Below are 23635 nucleotides of genomic sequence, written 5' to 3'. Positions count from 1 at the left end.
ATATGATGTGGATTGGGAATTCCTTGTGAAAACCATGTAACTGTACTAAAAACACAGTCATGCTCTATCTACCTGTCTCAGGTTCTTATATGGCCCCCGCACCATAGTATCTGAGCACCTCACAATCTTAGTGAGACACTATTATCCCTATTTTACAGATGGGGGAACTGAGGCACAAAGAGACTTGCCCAGCTTCACATAGGAAGTCTGTGGCAGAACAGGGTCTTGAAACCAGGTCTCCAGAGTGTCATGCCCTAACTACTGGACCATCCTTCCTCTCTCTGTTAGTGAATGCAGAGACAGCAGAGATTTCAATGAGAATTGAACTGTTTAAAGCATAAGTCATACTGCCTGAGCTAAAGGAGTGTCTCCTTTAGTTGTGAGTAAGTCCATTAGAACCACTGTGGTTATCCCCAAGTGGGAGACATGATCACATGCCTTAAGCCAGTTTATTACAAATGCAGATGTGTGGCATGAGTCTATGGGAACTGGTGCTGCTTCTTTAACGATATAAGTCTCAAAACTAACAAGATTACAGTTGGTATGTTTTCATTCGCCTCTCCAATTTTCTCTGTATTCGAGTCCAGTACATTAAAAAAAGTGAAATTTCTTAGTGGCAGCTACTTGAACCAGTTCTTATTTGCATGGTCTGTGTTATGCCTTCAGAACTGGCTCCTGCCTTCTGATACTAAACATGTCATCCTTGAACCCTCATTGTAAATTGTGGTTGTGCAAGCTCCTGTAATGTGAGTCTATGTGCATGCTGTCCCTGTGTGTGTACACTAAGGTTATGGAGTGGATGGCCCACGAGAAGTTCAGATTTAGAGTCTGGTGTTCAGCAGAAAGAATGATACACTTGAATCTCTTCTCTTGTCCATGCTCCTTCACATCTGTACCCTTTCAAGTCTCCTGACAAATATTCTGCTGAGCATCAATGTGTTGAGTCACATGGTGGCCATTACTCGATGCCATGTCTGTGAGGTTAGCACACAACACAACCCCTAGTGATTCCGTTTGTAGGAAGTAGAGATGAGCGTGAGCCACAAGGTTAGGTTCCAGATCCAAACTCCCCCAGAGTCCAAGGGCTTTTGGGTCTGGGATTTTGGTTTGGCCTATTTTAGAGATGGAGACCAGCTGTAAGTCAGGGTTCCTCTCAGCGGTGCCAGTACAGTGGTATGGTCTGGTACACCATACCTGTAAGATATTTATAGCCGGCTCTCCATATTGGAAAGACACAGAAGGAGCAGAACGTGGGGCCACCCAGCGGCCCCATGCCAGCAACTTCACGCCGGAGGACAGGGCTGAGGGCAGGGTTGGGGGCGGTACAGCTACACCAAAGGAGCTGCTGCCAGCAGCCCCACATTCTTCTTCTTTCACCGCCATGGTTCCTGGGAGAGCCCTGAACCGTTGGGCTCTCCCAGGAACCGCAGTGGCGAAAGAAGCAGAATGTGTAGCTTCTCTGGCACGGCTGTACTGCCCCAGCCCTGCCCCCAGCCCTGTCCTCCGGAGGGGCTGGGGGCAGGGCTGGGGGTGGTACAGCCACCCTGGAAGAGCTGCCAGCATGAGGCCACCCAGCGGCCCCATGTTCTGCTCCTTTTGCGACTGTGGTTCCAAAGAGCCCTGTGGTTCAGAAGTCTCCAGCGAGGCGGGAGGAGGACAGAGCCCACCACCAGGTAACGTGGGATGGATCATGGGGAGGGGACAGGAAGAGTGCAGTGGCCCTGTGCTGGAGGTGGGGAGGAGTCGCATGGGGGATCATGTCCCCCTCCCATTTAGCTAGTGCCCCCCATTTGTGTCCCTCCAATGAGTGCAGCGTACCAGTAAGAAATTAATTCTACTTGCACCACTGGTTCCTCTGAGTTTTAGGTTAATCAGATCCATTGCAGTTATAGGAAAAGTCAGTGGCAGAGTTCAGACGCAGACTAGAACTTCCTCAAAGTTCAGAGGTGTTCAGATCTGGGGGTTTGGAACAGGTTTATCTGAGCTGGAAAGAAAACAGTTGGAGGAGAAAATGAATGAGTTTGGAAAATGATGACATCACCAACAAATGCTCCACACCCTTTGAATGTATTTGTCCTTCTGGATAGTTTGAATTGGTAGAATATATGCATCAGTCAGAAGAATCCTAGAAATGCTCCTTAAAACTAGCAGTAAAGAGTGCAAGTTCAGAGAGAAATACTCCAGCAGATCTGTCAGGCTGGTGCAATCTGGTCAGTGTGTGTTAATAAGGCACTTGTGTTGTTTTGGGAAAGTTTATAAAGCAGCTTCTTGTAAATATGCAGGTGAAAATCTTCCTTCACTGTCTCCTCCTAAATGAGAAATGTTCTGTTTGAACTGAGCAAGGAATCTCAAACATTGGCGACGGAGTTTTGCTTTTATTTTTTTATTGTTCTTATTTTTTTGAAGGGAAGCAGAAGAATCCATCTTACATAACACATAACACAAGCCTACACTTACTCCTGACACAGATCAACACAACACACTTATTCTAGACCTAATCAGAAAATGGTAAATATTTTGTAGTCTCAGTCTAGTTCCCAGTAAACAGATGTCCCCATCATAGAAACCATTGAATGAGCCATGGAGCATGGACTCCCCTCCCACCCCAGAAATACTCCTTCCTTGCTAGGATGGGTTGAGAGTGTGGGGCGAGCTTGCACAGCTACTGTCTGGGCTGTACCTATGCTGTGAGCTAAAGATCCACCACAGTGGTGGGCAACTTGTGGCCTGCAGGCTGCATGCGGCCCATCAGGGTAATCCACTGGCGGGCCACGAGACAGTTTGTTTATATTGACCATCCACAGGCATGGCTGCCCGCAGCTCCCAGTGGCTGCGGTTCACTGTTCCCGGCCAATGGGAGCTCCGGGAAGTGGCGTGGGCCACAGGGATGTGCTGGCCGCTGCTTCCCACAGCTCCCATTGGCCAGAAATGGTGAACTGTGGCCACTGGGAGCTGCGGGCGGCCATGCCTGCAGATGGTCAACGTCAGCAAAATGTCTCGCTGCCTGCCAGCGGATTACCCTGACGGCCCACATGTGGCCCGCGGGCCGCAGGTTGCCCACGACTGATCCAGCATCTTTCACCAGCACTGAATGTGACAGACTGGCAAAGTGGGTGGCATGTCTGGTGCCAGGCACTGCTAGAAGGTAACAGCCTCTGCTGGCAGAGAAAGAACTTTCTCTTTTAGGGTTAATGGGAGAGGCCTGTTCTTTGGTGTTGGAGGTTCAAACCCTACCGGCATCTTATGAAAGTGTCTGTTCCATAAACTCACCCAATAGACAGAGGCGACAATAAAATAAGCCCAACAGCAAACATCTATTTCTTTAACAGAGCTTTAAATGACAGCTCAGACCTAAGGCCTGATTCTGATCTTACACTGCTGTAACTCCATCAGCTTCAGTGGCGTGAGGTCAGGATCGGATCCCAATCACTTTGAATGCCATCAGGAGCACTTCTGTCACTATTCTATGCACTGTTCAATCATGAAGGTGTCATGACAAAAAACACTGCCTCCTGCTGATTGACTATCATGTAACCTACATTAACCTGCTATGGGACTTTGTCCCCCTCTAATGACTGGACCACACAGAAGTTTGTCTGAGTCTGCTACTGCCTGCCTTCTAAGGAGGCTGGTCCTTTAGCTTAAGTAGCCAAGGCTTAGACTTTTTAGATCTAGATGTCTTGAGTTCAGACCCTGGCTATCTCCCCTGGGTCCAGGAGTTTTGGTGTTATATCGCACGGCAACAGAAGTAACATGCCAACTCAGATCTTTAATGACTAGGATCATGTGATGAGAAAAGATGGCTCAAGGAGGCTTGGGCCACATCCACTTAAATTAAAGAGCCTAGCATCTTTCTGAAATCTTGGCAGTTTTTAATTTCAATGAAAACGACATTCATTTGTTGCCCGTCATCCTGGTCTCCATGCATAAACTTTCCTGAGTAAATTCTCAAGAGCAGATTTCCTGGAATGCATTGAAGATCAGCCCTGATTTTCGCATTTCAGTATGTAAGGCATGTGCATTGGCAGTGTTTCTACATTTGTCTTACCCTTAATGCCATCAATCATTTGCTTTTCAGAATTCACTGAGTGTAGAGAGAGGACAGGAACTGGGAAACAAAGTATTGTATATTTATCTTTTAAGGACCTAAATGACCTGGAGGCGGGGGAAAGAGAGGGTTTTTGTGTGTGTGTTTTTGTTTTCTTAGTGTAGAAATGAACTTTCTGGATGGTTGTAGCATAAATAAAGTTACTACAACCCCTTTTCCCTTTACTCCACTCTTCTGTATTTCTGTGTGCATGGGATTAAGGCATAATTTAGTTCTCTGTGTGGAGAAATCTGTTAGCAATGCAGCACGTGCAGTACCAAGGACAAAGAGATTGTGCCATAAGGTATTTATAGTTTGATCGCGTACATGGTGCTGGGCGGAACTGAGAAGAAGAGATAGTCCCTTACTCTTCAAAACATACGGTCTGGTTTTCAGACCCACACTGAGGTTCCAAATGATTGGGTGTGGGTTGCTCCTTCTGACAAAAGGCATAATAAGAGCTCAGCTTCTCTGCCTGTGGCACATAATAGTCTAGTCTCCTATGGCCTCTAATGCTTTGGTCTGATTTCCATTGTTGGGTTTAATGTGCAGGTGACTGGATGGTGCTGGTGGCCTGTGAGATACAGGAAGTTAGACGAAAAGAACCTGTGGTTCCTTCTGGCCTTAAACTGTGATTCTTGCTGTCCTATCTGTCCCTAAACTGAACAGCCTCCTAGAAATAACAACATCGTTCATCCAAAGATTAATCCACAATACACCTAGTGCCTTGATCAAGTTACACAAGAAGCCAGTGGACTAGAAGGGAGGTCTCCTGAGGCCCCGGCCTGGGCTCTAACCACTAGACCACACGCTCTGTTCCATAAAGTTATGTATTTTCTGAACTGCTTTAAAAGCAGAAGAAACCATCCTGCTCCTCACTGCCATACTAAATGGAAGACTCATTTATGGTTCCAGCTTTTCCTTTGCATTTGACTGACAGCCCAGTTCCCTTCACTGCCTGGTCACTGGAGCTGATTAGTATGCGAAAGGGCCCGCCTCGCATTGAGAGATGCAGCAGCAGCAGCTTGCAGAGCTGTCACACTCACACAAGCTGCTTATCTGCACTGGCTTGACGAATTAAAAAGCAAGCCAGCCAGCAAGAAAGAGAAGGAGAGAGAGAGAGAGAGGGGGGAAGAGAAAGAGAGAGGACCTTGCAGCCAGCATTTGTGGTTTTGGGTTTTTTTTTAAGAAGGAAGGATTTTGCGTCTGAAGTGATCACTGATTGTGATGATGCTTCACTTAGCAGGCTCCAGAATGAGCTAGAGGCAGCAGATAGGGGGATAAACAAACAAACAAAAAGCAGACCAAAACCAAATACCAACCAACCAACCAACCAACCAACCCAGGAACAGTTTTCTCCTTTATTCTAGCATGGTGGATGTATGGACAGTCTTACAGAGCAGAGGTTGACATCTCCAAATCTACCAGCCCCACATCTTGAACACTACAGTGTTCTGCATTGCACCATGACCTTGGATGTTCAAACGGTGGTCGTTTTTGCAGTGATCGTAGTGCTATTGCTTGTGAATGTCATACTCATGTTCTTCCTGGGCACTCGTTAAATGGATTTTTTCTCCTGAGCTGTTGGGGGCTACTGCCACTAGCCATTCAACAAGAGAGCAAGAGCGAGAGAGAGAGAGAGAGAGAGAAAGGAGAGAGAGAGAGAGAGAAAGAGAGAGAGATTTCTTACTGAGGGGGGAAAACGCACTGAGCTTCAACATGGCCTCGCTGTGATATGTATGACGTTGGTATATTATCTCTCCGTAAATCTTTTGTCATGTCTTGTCTTTTAAGTATGCCTGTAAGTGTAGCTGCTTATTGCCTGGGTTTTAAATGTGATAAATAATAATAATCCATTCATATATCTCTTGGTTACAGATCACTAGATCCAGTGTACATATCTAGCTAGAAACAGAGTAAAAAAAAATTGTTAAAAGAATAAGCACTAGGTGTGTTGTTTTGATTCCTTTAAAAATATGGACTCCCATTCAGAACAGAATAGGGATTTTTTGGTCAACATTTCTTGCAAGCAATTAATGTCTAGTGTCTCTGAGAGTAACTATGCAGTTGCCAGGTGAGAGATGGTATGTATTTAATTGAATCTAGAGCACTGGCCGTTTTTAAAAGGTGGAGAGAAATCCTAGCTGAGAAATTAATGTTATTAAATCTTTGCTAAAATAACATTTAGCCACAAAAAGGGGAAGAAATTTGACTTATTTATTTATTTCTGTTGCCTTGACAGTGTGACTCGAATACTCAATGTTCAGTCCAGAAGCCTCCAAATTCTGTGTTCCCACCAGTTTAGCATAGCTCTTTTCTTTAGACATATAGCAGAGAATGAAACATAACCAGCTGGGCTTTTTTTCTGTTTATGTGTGTTTCATATCTTTGCAGAGTGGGAAGAGATCAGAGATGAAAAGTAATGCATGCTTTGTTTTCCTCTTTTAAAGCAACAGATGCAGAGGTTTTGATCTTGTTTTGATTTTTTTCTAAAAATATTAGTTAGGCTTCCTTTTTTTTTAAAGTACAAATGAAAAATCTTTGCCCATCTCAGGGATAACAGGATTCCAATATGGGCAGTTTTTGGCGACTTCATTTACATTGATTTTCTTGAAAATGAAGTGCTAAGGTACATATTATAGGCTCAGTGAGAAGGTGGCCACTAGTTCGAGGTCCTTCTGTTAAGAGATGTCCAGAGCAAAATGAAATTGTTTGCAAGCTGGGTAACAGGGTGGTTTTGAACATGGGTTTCAATGCACAAAGTTTAGTAGGAATACGAAATGTGCTGGGAAGAGTAATATCTTCTCCATGCAAATGTCATACACAGAAGCAGTGTTTCTGTCTGAAAATCTTGTCCACTCTTTATTATTTCTGCTGCAAGAAAAGATTCAGGCTTGCTAAAATAAACAAATAAAAGTTAAAAATAATCACAGCCTGTTTTGGGAATGTTTGCGTCTCATGATAATATTAACTGTGAGTGTATTTCTGTGATAATACAGGCAGTTCAAACTAGCTCCATCTGTCTATATTATTTTTCCTATGTACTCAGTTAGCTGGAGTAATACATATTCACAAAGCCATGGATATAGATATAGATGTATACTGCATACACATATATATAAATGAGTGTGTCAGTTACAACTTAAGCAACAGTTTTATGTATAGTTAAGTGTATAGTTACAGTAAAATGTCAGAATTTGAAAGTAAAACAAATGCTGCAAATCTGACATTTTCAAACCTGGCTTTATCTGCAAATACAGGGAAGAAAAAAAATCACTAGCTTCAAATGTTGTAGCATTCAGCCACATAAACCAGCAAGAAATGTTTAATCAATATAGCCAGTTTTAATGCATATTTTATCTATCTATAATAATACCTCCATAAATTGTGACACAAGCCCATAGCAACAACTCCAGTGTCTGCTGGCTGTTTTTCCTTTTACTCACTTGTAGCTACCCATGGAACAGGTGATTGCTTCACTTTACAGAAGACTGAGTGGGTCTTCTTTTAAAAAATCATCATGATGATGGTTTGGATGGCTTAACAAGTAGAATTTGCCGTGTTTTCTATCTTAGCCATCTGATGTCAATATATGCATGGGTTGTAAAACCTCTTGGAACCATATTGAATGAACATACATGACCATGAAATGGGAATTCTTTGCCTGGGATTTTTCCCCTCAGAAAACTAACAAACAACCCCCCAAAATGATTTGATTTAATAATTTTGAATGGCATAGTTATTTAGAGGAGTAGAGGGGGAAACACAAAAAAAAATCGAGGAAAAAAGCAAAAAGAGAGAAAACTGGTCTTAACTGTCTGAATTTTTTTTTTTTAAGGTTAGATTTTGGCAAGAAGGTTTCCCTTTAAATAAGATTTCTACCAGGAATGCTTGATAACTAATGTGTATTTCTGTCTAGCACACTCACATTCCTTAATGCAGAGCTTCTGGCTGACATTTTGCATTCTGGAAATGTGTGTGTATATGACAGCATATGTTAGAGTATGTGTGAGCATGCTAGTATGTGAAGGGTCTGTGTTTGTGTGTGTTAGCTTGTATGCTACGATTTTGATTCCATTAGTGGTGCGGTTTTGTATTTTGTGTTGCTAGGGGATTAAAATGGGGGTGCAAGTGTGGAATGAGGGGTGCCAAATGCTACGCTTAACTCTAATAATTGTAGAGTGATCATTGGGTATTGTTTTTTTAATTTCATTTTATTTAAAAATAAATCTGAAACCTGGAAATTGGAAATGGGAAAATAATTTCAATTTAAATCTTGTATTTTATTTAGCTGAGGGCTAATGGAATCAAAGAAGGCAGATTTATATGTAACAATGTGAAAATGAAAGTTTGGGAGTAGAAATGTTTGTGTGTCATTTAAACAATCTTGTTCTTATTGTATAGATAGGGGTTTCTCATAGCTTTTTGGATGGGAAGGGAGGAGAAGGGCATTAAAAATGAGTCTATTTTTCCCCCAACCTGTTCATTAAAGGCCACTCTTTCAAATGGCCCTCAACTCGGCCTCTACAATCACATCTTGGTGACATTGCAACTGCGATTTTGCATTTAAAAAATATAGCATTCAGCCATCTAACTGCCTGATTCTCAGGAGCAATTAGCTAGTTGTCTTCATTAAAATGAAAGAAATATCACAATATTCCACATTCATGGTCCAAGCCATGACTGCTTATAATAGTGAAGTGGTGTTGTTTGGGGTGACAACATGGCTAGATGTCCATATTTTATTACCTTCACTCTTAAATGATTTCACTTGCAATTTTAGGATCTGGTCATACAAACACATATGCTTATGAGTAGCTTACATACATGAACTCAATGGGTCTATTCAAGTTACTTACATGTATACGTGTTTGCAGAGTATGAGTCTCAGAGGCTGTTTTGTAAGTTTGGCCCTTTAAGTCTCTCTTTTTCCTGGATACGAGTAGGGTCTGTTTCACTTTTGTGGGAAAGCTCAAGCCAGAAATAGGGCGAGAGGGGGAAGTTACCTTTTAATTAAAAATAAAAGAGAGAGAGAGAACATCCCTTCTGTAATATGCTGGCCATAAAAATTACCCCGTTAATCCCATAAAAGCTTTCCATTGACTGCTACATGTATATGTTAGAGCTGGGGTGACTGGAGACCTAACTCACTGTTTGTTGGCTTCAGCTGGATTCAATGTTATTTCAAGAAAATGCCTCTGAATGTATCATAGCAACCCCTGTACCACACAGTACATAAAAAAGTCCATTCTTCCTACGCTGAAATCCACCTTCTTAAAGATCCAGGCACTTTTCCAGATAAGGGGAAACACAGGTGCATATTTTTCCTTCCCGATGCTTCAGAAAAAGCGCATATGTCACCATTATCAGTACTCAACCTATTATTCTTTCCATTCTTCAATGTGGTTTTAATTCTGATTCTTTAAGACTAACAAAAAGGATTTTAAAAAAAGCTTTTGCCTCCCTTCTTGAAATTCCTCCCCTCCTCCATCCATTTTAAATCTCACATGACAAGTAAAAGGGGACGGGACAGCTCAGAGGTCTCTGATGTGATTGTTCTTTTCTGTCCTGCCATTTGGATTTTACCCTGGGATGGCAGCAGTACAGCATTTGCTTATGCTTTATAGTGAATGAAGAGCTGAGTAGATTCCAGTCCTTTTGTGGGAACGCAGAGGTGCTTTCTCATCCCATAGATGAATGTTGTTAAGAGCTGCATGTTCACCTGACTCCTGCCCCCATCTGTTTGCATAATGTGGTTATATTTCTTTTTGGATCAGGTATTCAGTACACAGCCCAACTGCTGTGTATAATGTCTGAAGGAAAATTGCCAAAAATCCATGTAAGTTTTTTTTTTAATTTGTTAAATTAACAGAACCCATTTCTTCTTTATTGTTCATTTCATTTTATTGTTGTTCTTTTATTTTTATTTAATGAATGCTGGTTGTGATTGGAGATATAGTTCTTAATTCTTTGTATACAGTGCTTGCCTGCTTGCATGTATGTATCTATGTACCTATGACTGTACTGTATTTGTATATGCTATATATTGTTAGTAATGCATCTTGGTAGAGGAGGAGGGGTTGTCTGTATTTTGTATTCACAATGTATATCTTTCTGAATCGAGTACAGTAATTTTATTCATTGTGTATCTCATCTAATGGGATGTTATCCAGGCTACTTTATAACTTGTGTCATTTGCTCTCTTTTATTTGAGATATTCTTAACTGTTCAAAGTTAGGAAGATTGAGGGGAACTATCTAAATATTATCAATAATAATAACTGTGCTGCTGCGGAGAGGATGTGTTTGTCTCAGAGTTACAGCTGGTGACTGGAGGACAGGTGTCCAGGTAACCATTCCCAACTCTGCCACTGACTTTCTGAGTGGCCTTGGCCAAATCACTTCACCTCTTTGAGCCTTGGTCTCCCGAGCTGCAAAATTGGGATAATGCTACATCAGCATAGTATAGTGAGGAACAATCAATGTTTTCTCATATCCTAATATGTCATTTGAATGTAATGTATTATTATTCTATTCAAATGGCTGAGCTGAGTGTGGCATTAGTTGGCTAGTGGGCGTCTGCCCATACCATACACAGATGGATTTAGCATTTTGTTTTAAGGGAATCCCGTTTTGGCCTGTGAGCTGTAGCGATTTATACTTCCAACTAAAAATAGATGCTCCTGGAGCAAGAGCTGCTGAAGAAACCCTGAAGGATCTTTTTTTTCATGTGACTATGAGCTTTTCCCTTAGAGAAAAAAGACTTTATTTTTAATTCTAGAGAACCCTCAGACTGCTGGGCTCTCTGTAACCCTTTCTGTGATCGCTGCCTTCAAAGCATCATGCCGCCTGCTTTTCCAGTCAGAAAAGCACTTTTAGAATATTACGTTCCACGTTGTCAGGACCTTCCACTGGGAAGAGGAAACTTATGACAGAAAGTCCTCCAGAGAATCCCCATTGATGCGTATGTCTTTAGGGTTAGGAGGCTTTGTCAATAGAGGATAACCAAAATTAAAGAGTATCCTAAAGTGCTGCATAAGGTCTTTTAGCCATCTTTATCCCCATTAGAAAGATGGGGAAACCAAAACACAGAGAGGTCACATGGTGAGTTAATGGCAGAGTTAGGAATAGAATCAAGTCCTCCTGATTCCCAGTCAAGTGCCTTATCCAATAGTCCGCACTGCCCCCTGAGTGTCAGAGGTGCACTTCAGGTAATCATGCAAAAGTGTGGATACCGCTTTGAAGCTTGTATTAATTTTATCTGAATGTTGTTATCTGGAAATATCATGAGAACAGGCTTGATTTTGAGATTTCCAGGATGGCCTATTTTCAGTTTGGTAAGGAGTATTTTTCTCACCGCTATTTTGAGATTTCCATTTCTCCTTCTGATAGAATCCAGGAACCATTAATGCATGAAAAAAATTAAGTATATGCCCATGCCAGTTTCGGACAATAGATAATAGTGGCTAAGAGGCTTGTCTGTTCTTAGCCTGAACAGAGACATATGAGTCGATATTACTCGATTGCTGCCTGTGATTGTCTATGCCTGTTCTCAGTTGAAGTCCCTGGCTAACTGAAATATGGGTATGTATTTCCAGCCCATTTCCTCTACTTTCTGATCCGATTGGCTAAAGGGGTAACTGCTTTTGTAGCCCTGCTGCCCTGCGTCAGTAGGTGGCACTCTTCTTTCTGAGTCAGTACTGGAGCAGTGCCCCAGCTACCGCAGGGGATGGTGTGCTGCTTGTGTTTTCTATTTTTCTAGCATCCCATATGTAAACTTAGGCTCCTGATAATTTTGAGTCATTAGCTGGCTCATTGCACTTTCAAAAGAGTAAGTATGTGCTGAGCAAATGTAAGTTTGTATTTTGCCTCCCTCAGTTTCCCCTTCAAATTTCAATGTGCTCTGGTATTCTTCACATCTTGTGCTAAGCTGTCATGTATTGTTGCTGTGCACTGTTGAGCAGCTGTCACAATATTCCCCAGAGAGAGCTGCATTTTTGCAGTGGGTGAAGTGATTCGTTGTACAGAGTTTGTTAATCTCTTCTAGTGAAACGCACTGCTTGAAAGAAAAAAAATAGTTTATTTTCTGCTTGGAAGTGTAGCCAGTATCTGTTACCCTCGTTTTCATATACTTGTGGTAGCCCCACAAGTTGGCCTTTATAAAGAGATGTCTTACACATAATGATGAGGATGATTATCATTGAGTTTACAGTGTGATAATTATTCAGGGAAGTATCAAAGTATCTTTTAAATGCCCAACAGTAAACTAGGAGAATCATATTATTTAAATAAAAGTCTGTTGATTTATATTTTCTTCCCAATTTCCACCTTGTTTCAAATACTTGGGACATTTGCCTGAAAGCAGGTCTCTGTTACTGAGGGGTGAACTTTCTCCAGGGGCAGATTTCTGAATCCATAATCCTCTGTTTGTGACATTGTAACTGGTTGCTGTAAAAGTGATTGCGATATCACAAACAGAAGACGTTAGGAGTGGAATCAGAAGAAGAAATAAATTATTATTATTATTATTATTATTATTATTATTTTATTATTTTATTTTAAGGAACATAAATCCTAATTTCCTGGGAGATATCTCTAGTAATTTAAAAACAACAACATCAACGGCTGGGGTGGGCAGGGTGGGGACGGACCACGACAAAACAGCCTCCTGCCCAGAATAAATAAATACACCTTTGAAACAACAGCAACATAGGGCTTAGTCTTTATTCTGCTAAACTGTGGAGTTATTTTGCTGGGAATAGTTGCAGAAAAAGTTTTTGACATCTAAAATGAACCAATTGGGAAAGCAGAATGAAGATTTGCTTATATCCTCAAGAGAGGATTTTTCAAAGAATTCCCATCGACCAGATTTCCTATGTTGATTTTGATGGCACTATTCCCTTCTGTTTTACTTAAGGTAATTCTGTTTGTCTGGCAAGATTTATACAATGGGTTGTGTACTGTAATTTCTGTTCTGACACTGAATTTATATTTCGGTAATGCTTGCTATCTAAAATTCATTCTCTGTAATTTGATAAGCTACTGATTAGTTTATGTGCTGTTCTCTTTCCTTACCTAGCTGAAGTGCAGTCACTTTTATTGTAAGCTTTCAAAAGTGTGATTAAGCTTTGGTGGCTGTTTTTAATATGCATTCCTGGGCCCAGGAGTAATGCGGGTACTTTGATTTTTTAAGCTTCCATCAAAATTCTGTTTAAAAAGCACACACTGTTAGAACGCTTTCTGGATCTGAATGGAATGTGTTTGAAAGCTTTGGGAAGCATCAGTTTCTTTTTAAGGGCAACAGGAATGTTTACACCAATCTGATCTAGAACTGTGCATTGAAGTGAAAATGTATTACCGCAGTTTTGTGTGTGTGTGTGTGTGTGTGTGTGTGTATGTGTGTGAGAGAGAGAGATACCTATGTTAACCATATACTAGTGTGTGTGTGTGTGTGTGTGTATATATATATATATATATAGAGAGAGAGAGAGAGAGAGAGAGAGATACCTGTGTTAACCATATACTAGTGTGTGTGTGTGTATATATATATATAGAGAGAGAGAGAGAGAGAGAGATACCTGTGTTAACCATATACTTGTGTGTGTGTGTGTGTGTGTGTATAGAGAGAGAGAGAGAGAGCATATGGGGAAGAGTATCACAAGTAGCTTTCCCTCATTTTGTCCCTCAGTAGGACCAGCCACAGTGAGGAGCAGAGACTGTTGACTCTGAGTGGGGATACGGAAGGTGGTGTGGTGTGAGGATGAAGCCTGGGCACTGCTCCTCTCTGCACTGATGAGTGGACTTGGCCTGTGAAGGGAGGAGTGTGTGTTCCCAGCATCCTTCCAAAGGCAGGCAGGCACTACCACTCCAGCCACTGTTCCTCTAAAGCCCCAGGAGGAATCCTGGCTGCATCAACCAAAACTTCTCCTGGGCCACGCATGGCAGCACTGTTACTCACCAACCTTCCAACCCAGACAGTGGCTGAAAGCCACAATCTGGCCTGATTATACACCAGTGTCGAGAGGAGATGGAAGATGAAGGAAGTTATAAGGAATGAAGGTTTTGGAATGAGGCCACACATCAGCCTTCCCCATGTGCTGGGTATCACACCTGTGCTGGAGAAAAAAGGCTCGCCTCTTGTCACTGGGCCTTGTTTTCAGTGACGGGAGCTTCCTGACTGTGTCAGGCTCAGTGAACTAGGAGCATCAAGTCTCAGGTTTTGAACAGAGTCATTTGTAATTAACAGGGAGAGGCTGCTGTAATTCAAGGGGGTTAGGTGACAGCTGGATGGATGTTCAGCCCCTCTGGTTAAGGCTAAATAAATCTCTAGTCCCATAGTGTCCAGGGCCAGATTTCAGCAATCTGCTGGAGAGCTAGGGTTCTGCAGAGCCATTTGAAAATCTTTCCTGTTGAATTAAAAAAATGTAAAAAAAAAAAAAAAGAGAGAGAGAAAAGGAGTAGCCCTGGAAGGAGCTAGTTTGTCATCTTTATGTAGGGCTAAATGTGTGACAGGAATGATTAGGAATGACTGTTAAGAGGAGACAGTCCTCTTCTGTGCAAATCGTGAGATCCCTTTACAATTGTTAATAAAGGCTATTTGGAACTGCAGCCACCCCACCTTGCCTTAAGGCAACTTTAGAGATCCCTCCCCCTGCCCCCAAAAAGATCTCCTTAGTGCTCCAGGAAGTGGAGTTGACAACCCAGCACATGGTGCTCTCCTCTCTGAGTCAGTACTGCACCATTACTCCAGCAGGGATGTACAGGGCACTGTGCTGGCTCAGCTGCCATATTTCTGATGAGACATTTAACTCATGATTGGACTGCGGCTAGTCATTAAAGCCACTTTAATGGCAGGTATTGCAGGGAGTTGTTAGGGGTGTTTGCTCCAACGTTCTTGTTATCTTCTTCCCTCCCCTCACTCCCCCAGTTTCAGTTTTGTTGGCATGGTTTTGTTGTTCACCTCCTGTTTTGTAGTGTTGCTGTGTATTGTTAAACAGTTGCTCTGTTTCACCCCATAAGTGGCTGCCTTTCAACGATGGTTTAAGTAATCTCTAGGGCAGGGGCGGCTCCAGGCCCCAGGATGCCAAGCACGTGCTTGGGGCGGCAAGCCGCGGGGGGTGCTCTGGCCGTCACCGCGAGGGCGGTAGGCAGGCTACCTTCAGCGGCATGCCTGTGGAGGGTCTGCTGGTCCCACGGCTTTGACGAACCTCCTGCAGGCTGCGGGAGGTTCGCCGAAGCCGCGGGACCAGCGGACCCTCTGCAGGCAAGCCGCCGAAGGCAGCCTGCCTGCCGTGCTTGGGGCGGCAAAATGCCTAGAGCCGCCCTTGCTCTAGGGTCTGTTTTGTGTAACAGTTTGTTAGGTTGCCTCTCTCACATGCGCACACACACACGTGTATGTGTGTGCATGTATGTATATACCTGTAAGTGTGTATGTGTTCCCTGATATGGTTTGATAAATATGAGGCAATGGCAAGGCAAGTGCATGTTACATAATCTCTGGGAGTGAAGAAAACATTATTGCAACTCATTAGGAGGCAGGCCTTCTGCAGGCAGCATTTGTTAGCATCATTTAACCATTGATGTGTGTAGTTCTGCCAGCTGGCCATGTGTTCATCATATACAGTTGTGTCTGATTTGAAAATCTGGTTCCACCAGCCTTTGATTTTGTTATATTCTAAAAGTAAATAATAATAATAATTAATAATAGCAAAATCTCAGGATGAGGATGATGGATCTTCCTTTGCTTTATGTGTCACCTGCAAGGAATCTTCCTTCTCTCTTCCCTGGCTCTGTTCTCTTTAAAATCACTGTGCCTCAAGAAATCAGACACAAATGTGGCTTGAAATAAATATTGCACCCCTCCCCCTATCTCTCACATGCTCTCACCCACCCATCCGCCTACACAGGAATGGGAGAATGAAATCAACAACTACTTTTAGCCAGAGCCTTATGGCTCCGCAAGCTGATTTTAGACTCTTTTCCCCAGCATTGTGGCTGTGGATGATGTATATATGAATGGTAAAATAGGAGAGGATTTGAATACAGTATTAATTGGCTCTGCAGTCTGAAGAGTGTCCATCTGGACCCAGAGGGAGTAACGCCGACATATGCAGCGAACAGGAGAGTATTCAAAGAAGATGGGGCAGTTTCTTTCTTGTTCAGTAAGCATTGAGAGCTGGGGGAAGCATCATCAGTTAGATGGAACTCAGGGAGTGGGAAGAAACAGCAAATAAGAGGAATCTGGATTGAGTCAAACAGGAGTAAATAAGAGGATCTGAATTCTTCTTCCATACTAAAGAGTTTTTATCCAGCTACTTACATGTTACAGCACCACTGCACTCTCCTCTCTCAGTATATCCAAAGGGAAGAGGAGCAGCAGCAGGGCATTGGGCAGGAAACTGCAAATGTGTCTTAAACTCTTTCCATGCCTCAGTTTCTCTATTTGTAAAAGAGAGGTTGTAATATTTACCTTCCTCACAGGGGGCTAGGCAGCTTAATTCAAATATGTCTGTAAGACTCTTTATGGGCTTTGACAGCAAGAAGGTGCTAAAGAAGTAAAAACATGTGATGGCTTATTTATTTTTCATTTACCCAGTAAAAAGAACAGAGCTCAAACTGTTTTCATCTCCCAAGGCATGGCAGATATATCTACCGGGACTGAGCTGGCAGTTGCCTTTTGAGTGAAGTGAATAACTCTATATTGCTTTTAAAAATTAGAGCTCTCCACAGGGAGGTAGGAAATTGCCACACTGGCTCAGACCAGGGGTCCCTCTGGTTCAGTGTCCTGTCTCTGACAGCGGCCAGTACCAGACATGTCAGAGAAAAATGCAACTAACTCCATTGCTGATAATGGTGGAGTAACCTGCCTGTAGGGGATATTCCTTTCTGACCCCTGCTGGTTAGCTGGTGGGTGATGCCCTGAAGCACGAGTGTTTATAGCCTTTGTATTTCAAAAAACAATCTTCTCTAATGTAACCATGGATGTTCTTGTGATTGGTTATTGGTTAGTGAATAATAGGCTACAATCCTTTAGGTACCCATCCAGTGCTCTAGGTGCCTTGCCCATTATAGGAAAAAGCATAAAAGCATAAAGCACTGGAGGGGGACTCCAGAGACCTGGGTTCTACCACTGGCCTGTTGAGTGACCTTGAGCAAGTCACATCCCCTTTCTGTGCCTTAATTTTCCCATCTGTAAAATCAGGATAATGATACTGACCTTCCTTTGTAAAGTGCTTGGAGATCTACCAATGGAAAGCACTACATAGAGCTAAGTATTACATTCATTATTGTTATTAACATGAACTAAGGATTGACCATAATTGTCTCCACCTCAGACCACACTGTCCTCAAAAGCCTGGGAGAAAATGGGTAAAACACAGGCTTTGGAGTGGGCCATGAAGGTTAACAAATTGTGAGGGGGTGAGCTCTGAAATCAAGGCCTCACCCTCGCACTTCCCACCCCACAGGAGATACCCTGCCAACAGCTTCCTTCAATTTATAATGTGTGAGCTCCAGACTGAGTACCTTTGCTGATCTCATTTGTGTCAGTCTGTCCCAGGGGAGAGGGGCAGATTCCCAGGTAATGAGAACTGAATTGAAACCCTTTAGTGCTTCAGAGTTATGAGTAACACCTTGAATGCCACCTGGAGGCTTAATAAAAGGTATGGGCCAAATTCATCCCTAATGTAACTTGGCTGATTTCAGTGTAGCTACAAAAGGGATAAATTTGGTCCCAAAGGTTTTGGGTATGCACTGCCCATGTGCAAATATTAGACTATACATGATATTATGCTCATACACAACAAATGTTTTAAACGGCATTAATCTAGACCCTCTCTGTTTCTGTCTATTTAAAGCCTTCAGTCTGCATTCAGGCATCTTTTGTTTTAATATTGTGAATTAATAAAATTACTCTTTTATTATTAATTGATCAAAATTAGCACTTTGTGCTTCTCTGCTGCCTTTGGATGTACTTTCCAAACATTTATGAATTAAGCTGCATTATGTATGAATATCTGTGTCTAGGCTGGTAGAATTCCATTTTTATTTTTCTATAATTTTGACAGATAACATCAATGTTTATTTTTAAGCTTTTAAAGTATTTTTTATTGATTTAAATTTTCACAATTGCATAAAATTTTGGGTTTTAGCCTTTGACATTTTTTATATGTATTTACATTTTCAGAGTTGTGGGGAATTATAGGGGGGCAGGTATTTAATTATGAGGGGCAGGTATATAATTAGACAATAATTATTTAATGACTGTAGATGTTGAGATTCAAAAAGTTAACGCTTTATAACTGTTAAAACACAGATTATCAGCATCACATTTCAAAATATACAAAGTAAATATCCTTGAATTAAACTCTAATAAGCTCTCAACCAGCATTTTTCTTACTTTGTCTATCTAAATTACGATTCTCATCACTGGAAATATTTTTTTTGTCAGTTTGTGTGTGTATGGTGAAATTGACATTTACCAAGAAAAATCTATCCTGTCCAAGCCTATCTGTAATGAAAAGAATAACCTTGTTTTTTTCCTGACCTCTGAAATGGGTACAAGCGCAAAGCTATACAGAGTGACTAGCAAAGCCCTTTCCTCCGAATACATTAGTAAAACACATGCTAAGCCTCAGTTCTCGATGCTCATTTGGGCAGCTCAGAAGTGACCCACACCAGCATAGCCCTGTTGTGGACCACTGGTAAACTCTTCTGCTGTTTCTTTAACCCAACACAAGCTTATCTGTAGTTAGCTGTACCCGGGACCAGGCAATGTAATATAACTATTTGTACTCAGGATCATAAACTCTCACGCTGTCTCCTGCCTCCTAAAAGTTTATCTTCCCAGTGCAGAAAGCAGGGGGAGAGAATGTTGTCACTTCCTTTTGGATAAAATTCTTCTTTGGCTCAAAAATGCTCAGCCCAGCCTGTTGTAGGTCTCTTCAGGGTGAAGGAATCGTAAGAGCCTGCCAAAAATAAGTCAGACGTGTGCATGCAAAATAGCGTCAACACAGCTGTTAGGTGTAAGGGGGGGTTGTGGGTTTTTTGTTTGTGGAAGACTGCATCATTTTAATTGCCTAATCAAAAGCAGTATTTTTAATATCACCCATTTGTTCAGCGCCTGACTATATCCCAGCATAAGGACTATGGAGCACTGTACTTGTAGATATTTTGGGCCGGGCCTTAAGCTCTAGTTGGTACCATAATCCAACTTCCTTCTTCACATACTTCATCTTATATCTCAAATGAGCAATCATGTAATCATAGGAGTTAGAGGTGGCAAAGTCCTCTCTGATCAGGATCTACTCTGCTCTTTGGTGCTGGAGACCTTATCCCCTCCCTGCAACCTGTCTGCCTGGTGCATGATGTTTAGGTTTCATGTAGGCCACTAGCAGTTCAAATGCCACAGACTGGTGCTTCCTGGACCAACATTTTAGAACTTTTATATTTGATGATCCAGTCCATTTCCCTGCCAATGCAAAATTGTTCCCTACAGCTCATTAGCTGGTGCTTTGTATGTCTGGGATGTTTAGCACTTCCCTTGGATGGATAAATATCCCACTGTCACTTTTCTTTAAATTCCTTTTTTTCTTCCCATCTCCACTGCAGTCAGTTTCACCTGTTTGCTTTTTTTCCCTGGCTTTTGCTGATATTCCATGGCTTCTTTGGATAATAACTATACTTGACACCTTTCACTGCAATATCTCAAAATATTTTATCAAAAAAGAATTAATTAAAAGCCGGTGAGGTAGGTCAATGCCATAGTATTGTCCCTTTTGGACAGGTGGGGAAACGGGCATGGAAGAAGTGCCTTGCACAGTATCACATAAGGCTTAATTCTGCTACATGCTGAACACTTCCTCAAAGTTCCTGGAAACACCCTGAGCTCAATAGGGGATCAGGGCATTTGCAGAAACCAGAACCTCAGCACCAGAACCTAGACCACCTGACTACCAGTCTCATGTGAGGGTATTTATTTATTTATTTATTTATTTATTTATTTCTATTATCATAGCACTTAGGAGTCCCAATCATGCACCAGGGCCCCATTGCGCTAGGCGCTGTTAACCACTAGAACTCAAAGCCAGGTCAGTCAGAAAGGGCATATGAAATTTGCGATGCTTATAAGAACCGTATGCATCTGTTACAGTGAACTGGGGACTCACGAGAACTGGCTTTCCAGTGAGATGTCTGATATTGCTACTAATGTCTTGGCCAGAAATCCTGCCTGACCGACCATTTTCCACACTATTTTGATATGCCCACCCCCGTGGATCAAGGGGGAAGAACTGAAGGAACTTCTCCTCTTGGAGGGACAGTTCCTTCCCTTAACAGCTCCAGGATGAGGCAGTTGTGTGACGTCATAGAATCATAGACTATCAGGGTTGGAAGGGACCTCAGGAGGTCATCTAGTCCAATCCCCTGCTCAAAGCAGGACCAATCCCCAACTAAATCAGCCCAGCCAGGGCTTTGTCAAGCCTGACTTTAAAAACCTCTAAGGAAGGAGATTCCACCACCTCCCTAGGTAACCCATTCCAGTGCGTCACCACCCTCCTAGTGAAAAAGTTTTTCCTAATATCCAACCTAAACCTCCCTCACTGCAATTTGAGACATTACTCCTTGTTCTGTCATCTGCTACCACAGAGAACAGTCTAGATCCATCCTCTTCGGAACCTCCCCTTCAGATAGTTGAAAGCAGCTATCAAACCCCCCTCATTCTTCTCTTCTGCAGACTAAATAATCCCAGTCCCCTCAGCCTCTCCTCATAAATCATGTGCTCCAGCCCCCTAATCATTTTTGTTGCCTTCTGCTGGACTTATTCCAATTTTTCCACAACCCTCTTGTAGTGTGGGTCCCAAAACTGGACACAGTACTCCAGATGAGGCCTCACCAATGTTGAATAGAGAGGAATTATCCCATCCCTCGATCTGATGGCAATGCCCCTACTTATACAGCCCAGAATGCTGTTAGCCTTCTTGGCAACAAGGGCACACTGTTGACTCATATCCAACTTCTTGTCCACTGTAACCCCTAGGTCCTTTTCTGCAGAACTGCTGCCTAGCCATTCAGTCCTTAGTCTATAGCAGTGCATGGCATTCTTCCATCTGAAGTGCAGGACTCTGCACTTGTCCTTGTTGAACCTCCTCAGATTTCTTTTGGCCCAATCCTCTAATTTTTCTAGGTCCCTCTGTATCCTATCCCCTATCCTCCAGCGTATGTACCACTCCTCCTAGTTTAGTGTCATCTGCAGACTTGCTGAGGGTGCAGTCCATGCCATCCTCCAGATCATTAATGAAGATATTGAACAAAATTGGCCCCAGGACTGACCCTTGGGGCACTCCGCTTGATACCAGCTGCCAACTAGACATGGAGCTGTTGATCACTACCCATTGAGCCCGACTATCTAGCCAGCTTTCTATCCACCTTATAGTCCAATGTCCAGCCCATACTTCTTTAATTTGCCGGCAAGTATACTGTGGGAGACCGTATCAAAAGCTTTGCTAAAGTCAAGGAATAACAGGTCCACTGCTTTCCCCTCATCCACAGAGCCAGTTATCTCCTCATAGAAGGCAATTAGGTTGGTCAGGCATGACTTGCCCTTGGTGAATTCATGCTGACTGTTCCTGATCACTTTCCTCTCCTCTAAGTGCTTCAGAATTGATTCCTTGAGGACTTGCTCCATGATTTTTCCAGGGACTGAGGTGAGGCTGACTGGCCTGTAGTTCCTTGGATCCTCCTCCTTCCCTTTTTTAAAGATGGGCACTACATTAGCCTTTTCCAGTCATCCAGGACCTCCCTCAATCACCATGAGTTTCCCATACTCAGAGCTCATGGCAAAGCAACAAGCTTGCCCTCAGTGGCTTGCTTCTCACTGGGAGCCTGATTCAGCTCTCCATACTCACATGGAATAGTACCTTGCTCTTCAAATGGTCCCACTGAACTGTCTCAGAGTAATATCCTAATCTGTGAGAGTAAGGAGAACAGGCCTGGGCCTCATAGAGGTTTCAAACTGAAAGTGTCTTTTAAACCTTTTCAGAAAAGGCAGGGCTGTTTTTATATTGTTCATGAGTAACCTACTGTATTTGATCTGCTTGTGTGACCTCCCATATTTGATCTGCTTGACTTTTATTGGCAGGAATCAGGAAATTGCATAGAAGAGTTTTCTTTGCCAGAGGCATATGACAAGGGCATCATTGGGGTACAGTGTGGCTCACTGAACAGATGCCTCTATAGATAAAAACATAAGCTGCTCCATGCGTCTTCTCAGCAGCCATTTTCAGTGCTTGCAATGGCAGTCTTTGCCATTGGCAAACTATAAATAAGGAGATGTAATAAGGGAGAATAAGCTGCCCACAGCAGAATCCTTGTGTTAATAAAACATAAAGATGGATGGATGCAGAACAGCTTCGCTTGAAGAAGAGGAAAAAAAAGAAAAGAAAGCTATAAACCATGGACTAGTTGATAATATTTAAAAGCATAAAAGGATCATGCAAGTCAAGAAACTTAAACAACCAAAAAATCTGAAATGAAGACCAATAACCTTTTTATGGCACAGTATAAGTCATTTTAATTGCAAGGCATCTAGAAATTTATTTGAGGTAAGAAATCAATTCAGGGTTGTAAAGTAGAGTGTGAGGGCCAGTGAATAAGAATCAGGATCCCACATGTTTATGACTGTCTGGCTCTTTGTTTTCAGTCTCCTTCCAAGTATTATTTTCATTCCTTCTTCCTTCCAAACAGCCAGAGAATGTACCCTATTAGGTAGGTTGGGGATTGAGTGAGAGGTGAAGTGATCTGGTGCCTTCCTCATTGGCTTGGGTCTTTTACATTCTCTGAAGAGAAGGCTTAAGGTTTTGGTGCTGGTGAGTTCCATGGTGAAAACCATTAAGGTGATCAGTGTTGCTGCATTGCAGAGTTATGTGAGAAGGGTGGAGTTTGTGCAGGGGCACCTGGTTATGTCCCAGTCTGGGTGGAATGCTATTCATTGAGATTTCTGTGGAATGATCCTGATTTTGCAGGGGACTATCTCACATTTTGCAAGCTAAGCTGCTCTGGTCAAGATGGAGCATTGCATACTGTGATTTCAGGTCCCCATAGGCAGCACCTCTGTATCAACTGTGTAACAATGAGCCATAGTGTAAAACTTACTATGACCACCTATGTTTTAAACATCTGTCTGTTTGTCTATCTCACAGTCATCATTATAATATCTGAGCACCTAACTAGATTTCAAATACTTAATCCAGCATGAAGAACCCATTGAAGTCAACCAGAGTTGAGGGCTCTCAATCTTGCAGGTTAAGGATAGCTGTTATCGTTTGAATTAGGTAACATGTTTAATGATGATGGTGAGACCCATTGACAAGAGTCCCCTGAAAGGCCAGTATGTGGCACCTGACATTTCCTCCTGTTCTGTATTGTTTGCGAAGGATGCGTTTCCTTTTCTGTCATCATGATTCAAAACTGCCACAGCTGGTTTTCATTTGATCCAATCCTTGCAGGATAGCATGATCCAATTCTTGCAGCATCGTTGCTGGCAAGCGCTGTG

General features: G+C 42.4%; 1 protein-coding gene across 7 annotated transcripts in view; it reads left to right on the top strand.

Annotated features, from left to right (window-relative positions):
- The window catches only part of ARHGEF9 (Cdc42 guanine nucleotide exchange factor 9), a 317600-nt gene that overhangs the window by 148690 nt on the left and 145275 nt on the right, over positions 1-23635 (top strand). The window contains exons 1-2 of one of the 7 annotated variants that reach the window (XM_050964605.1): positions 5104-5824; positions 9865-9926. The exons of 3 other annotated variants lie outside the window; for them this stretch is intronic. In XM_050964605.1, the coding sequence (XP_050820562.1) occupies positions 9897-9926 (30 nt within the window). In that variant the 5' untranslated portion in view covers positions 5104-5824; positions 9865-9896. Of the gene's footprint in view, positions 1-5102; positions 5832-9664; positions 9762-9864; positions 9927-23635 lie in introns of those variants that run through there. 3 more of the 7 variants (XM_050964607.1, XM_050964609.1, XM_050964611.1) reach the window with 3 other exon arrangements.

The sequence above is a fragment of the Gopherus flavomarginatus genome, chromosome 8 (genome assembly GCF_025201925.1).
Source record: "Gopherus flavomarginatus isolate rGopFla2 chromosome 8, rGopFla2.mat.asm, whole genome shotgun sequence".
Lineage (NCBI taxonomy): Eukaryota > Metazoa > Chordata > Testudines > Testudinidae > Gopherus > Gopherus flavomarginatus.
The sequence above is the reverse complement of the archived record's forward strand: the minus strand, read 5'-3'. Positions and strand labels throughout refer to the sequence as shown.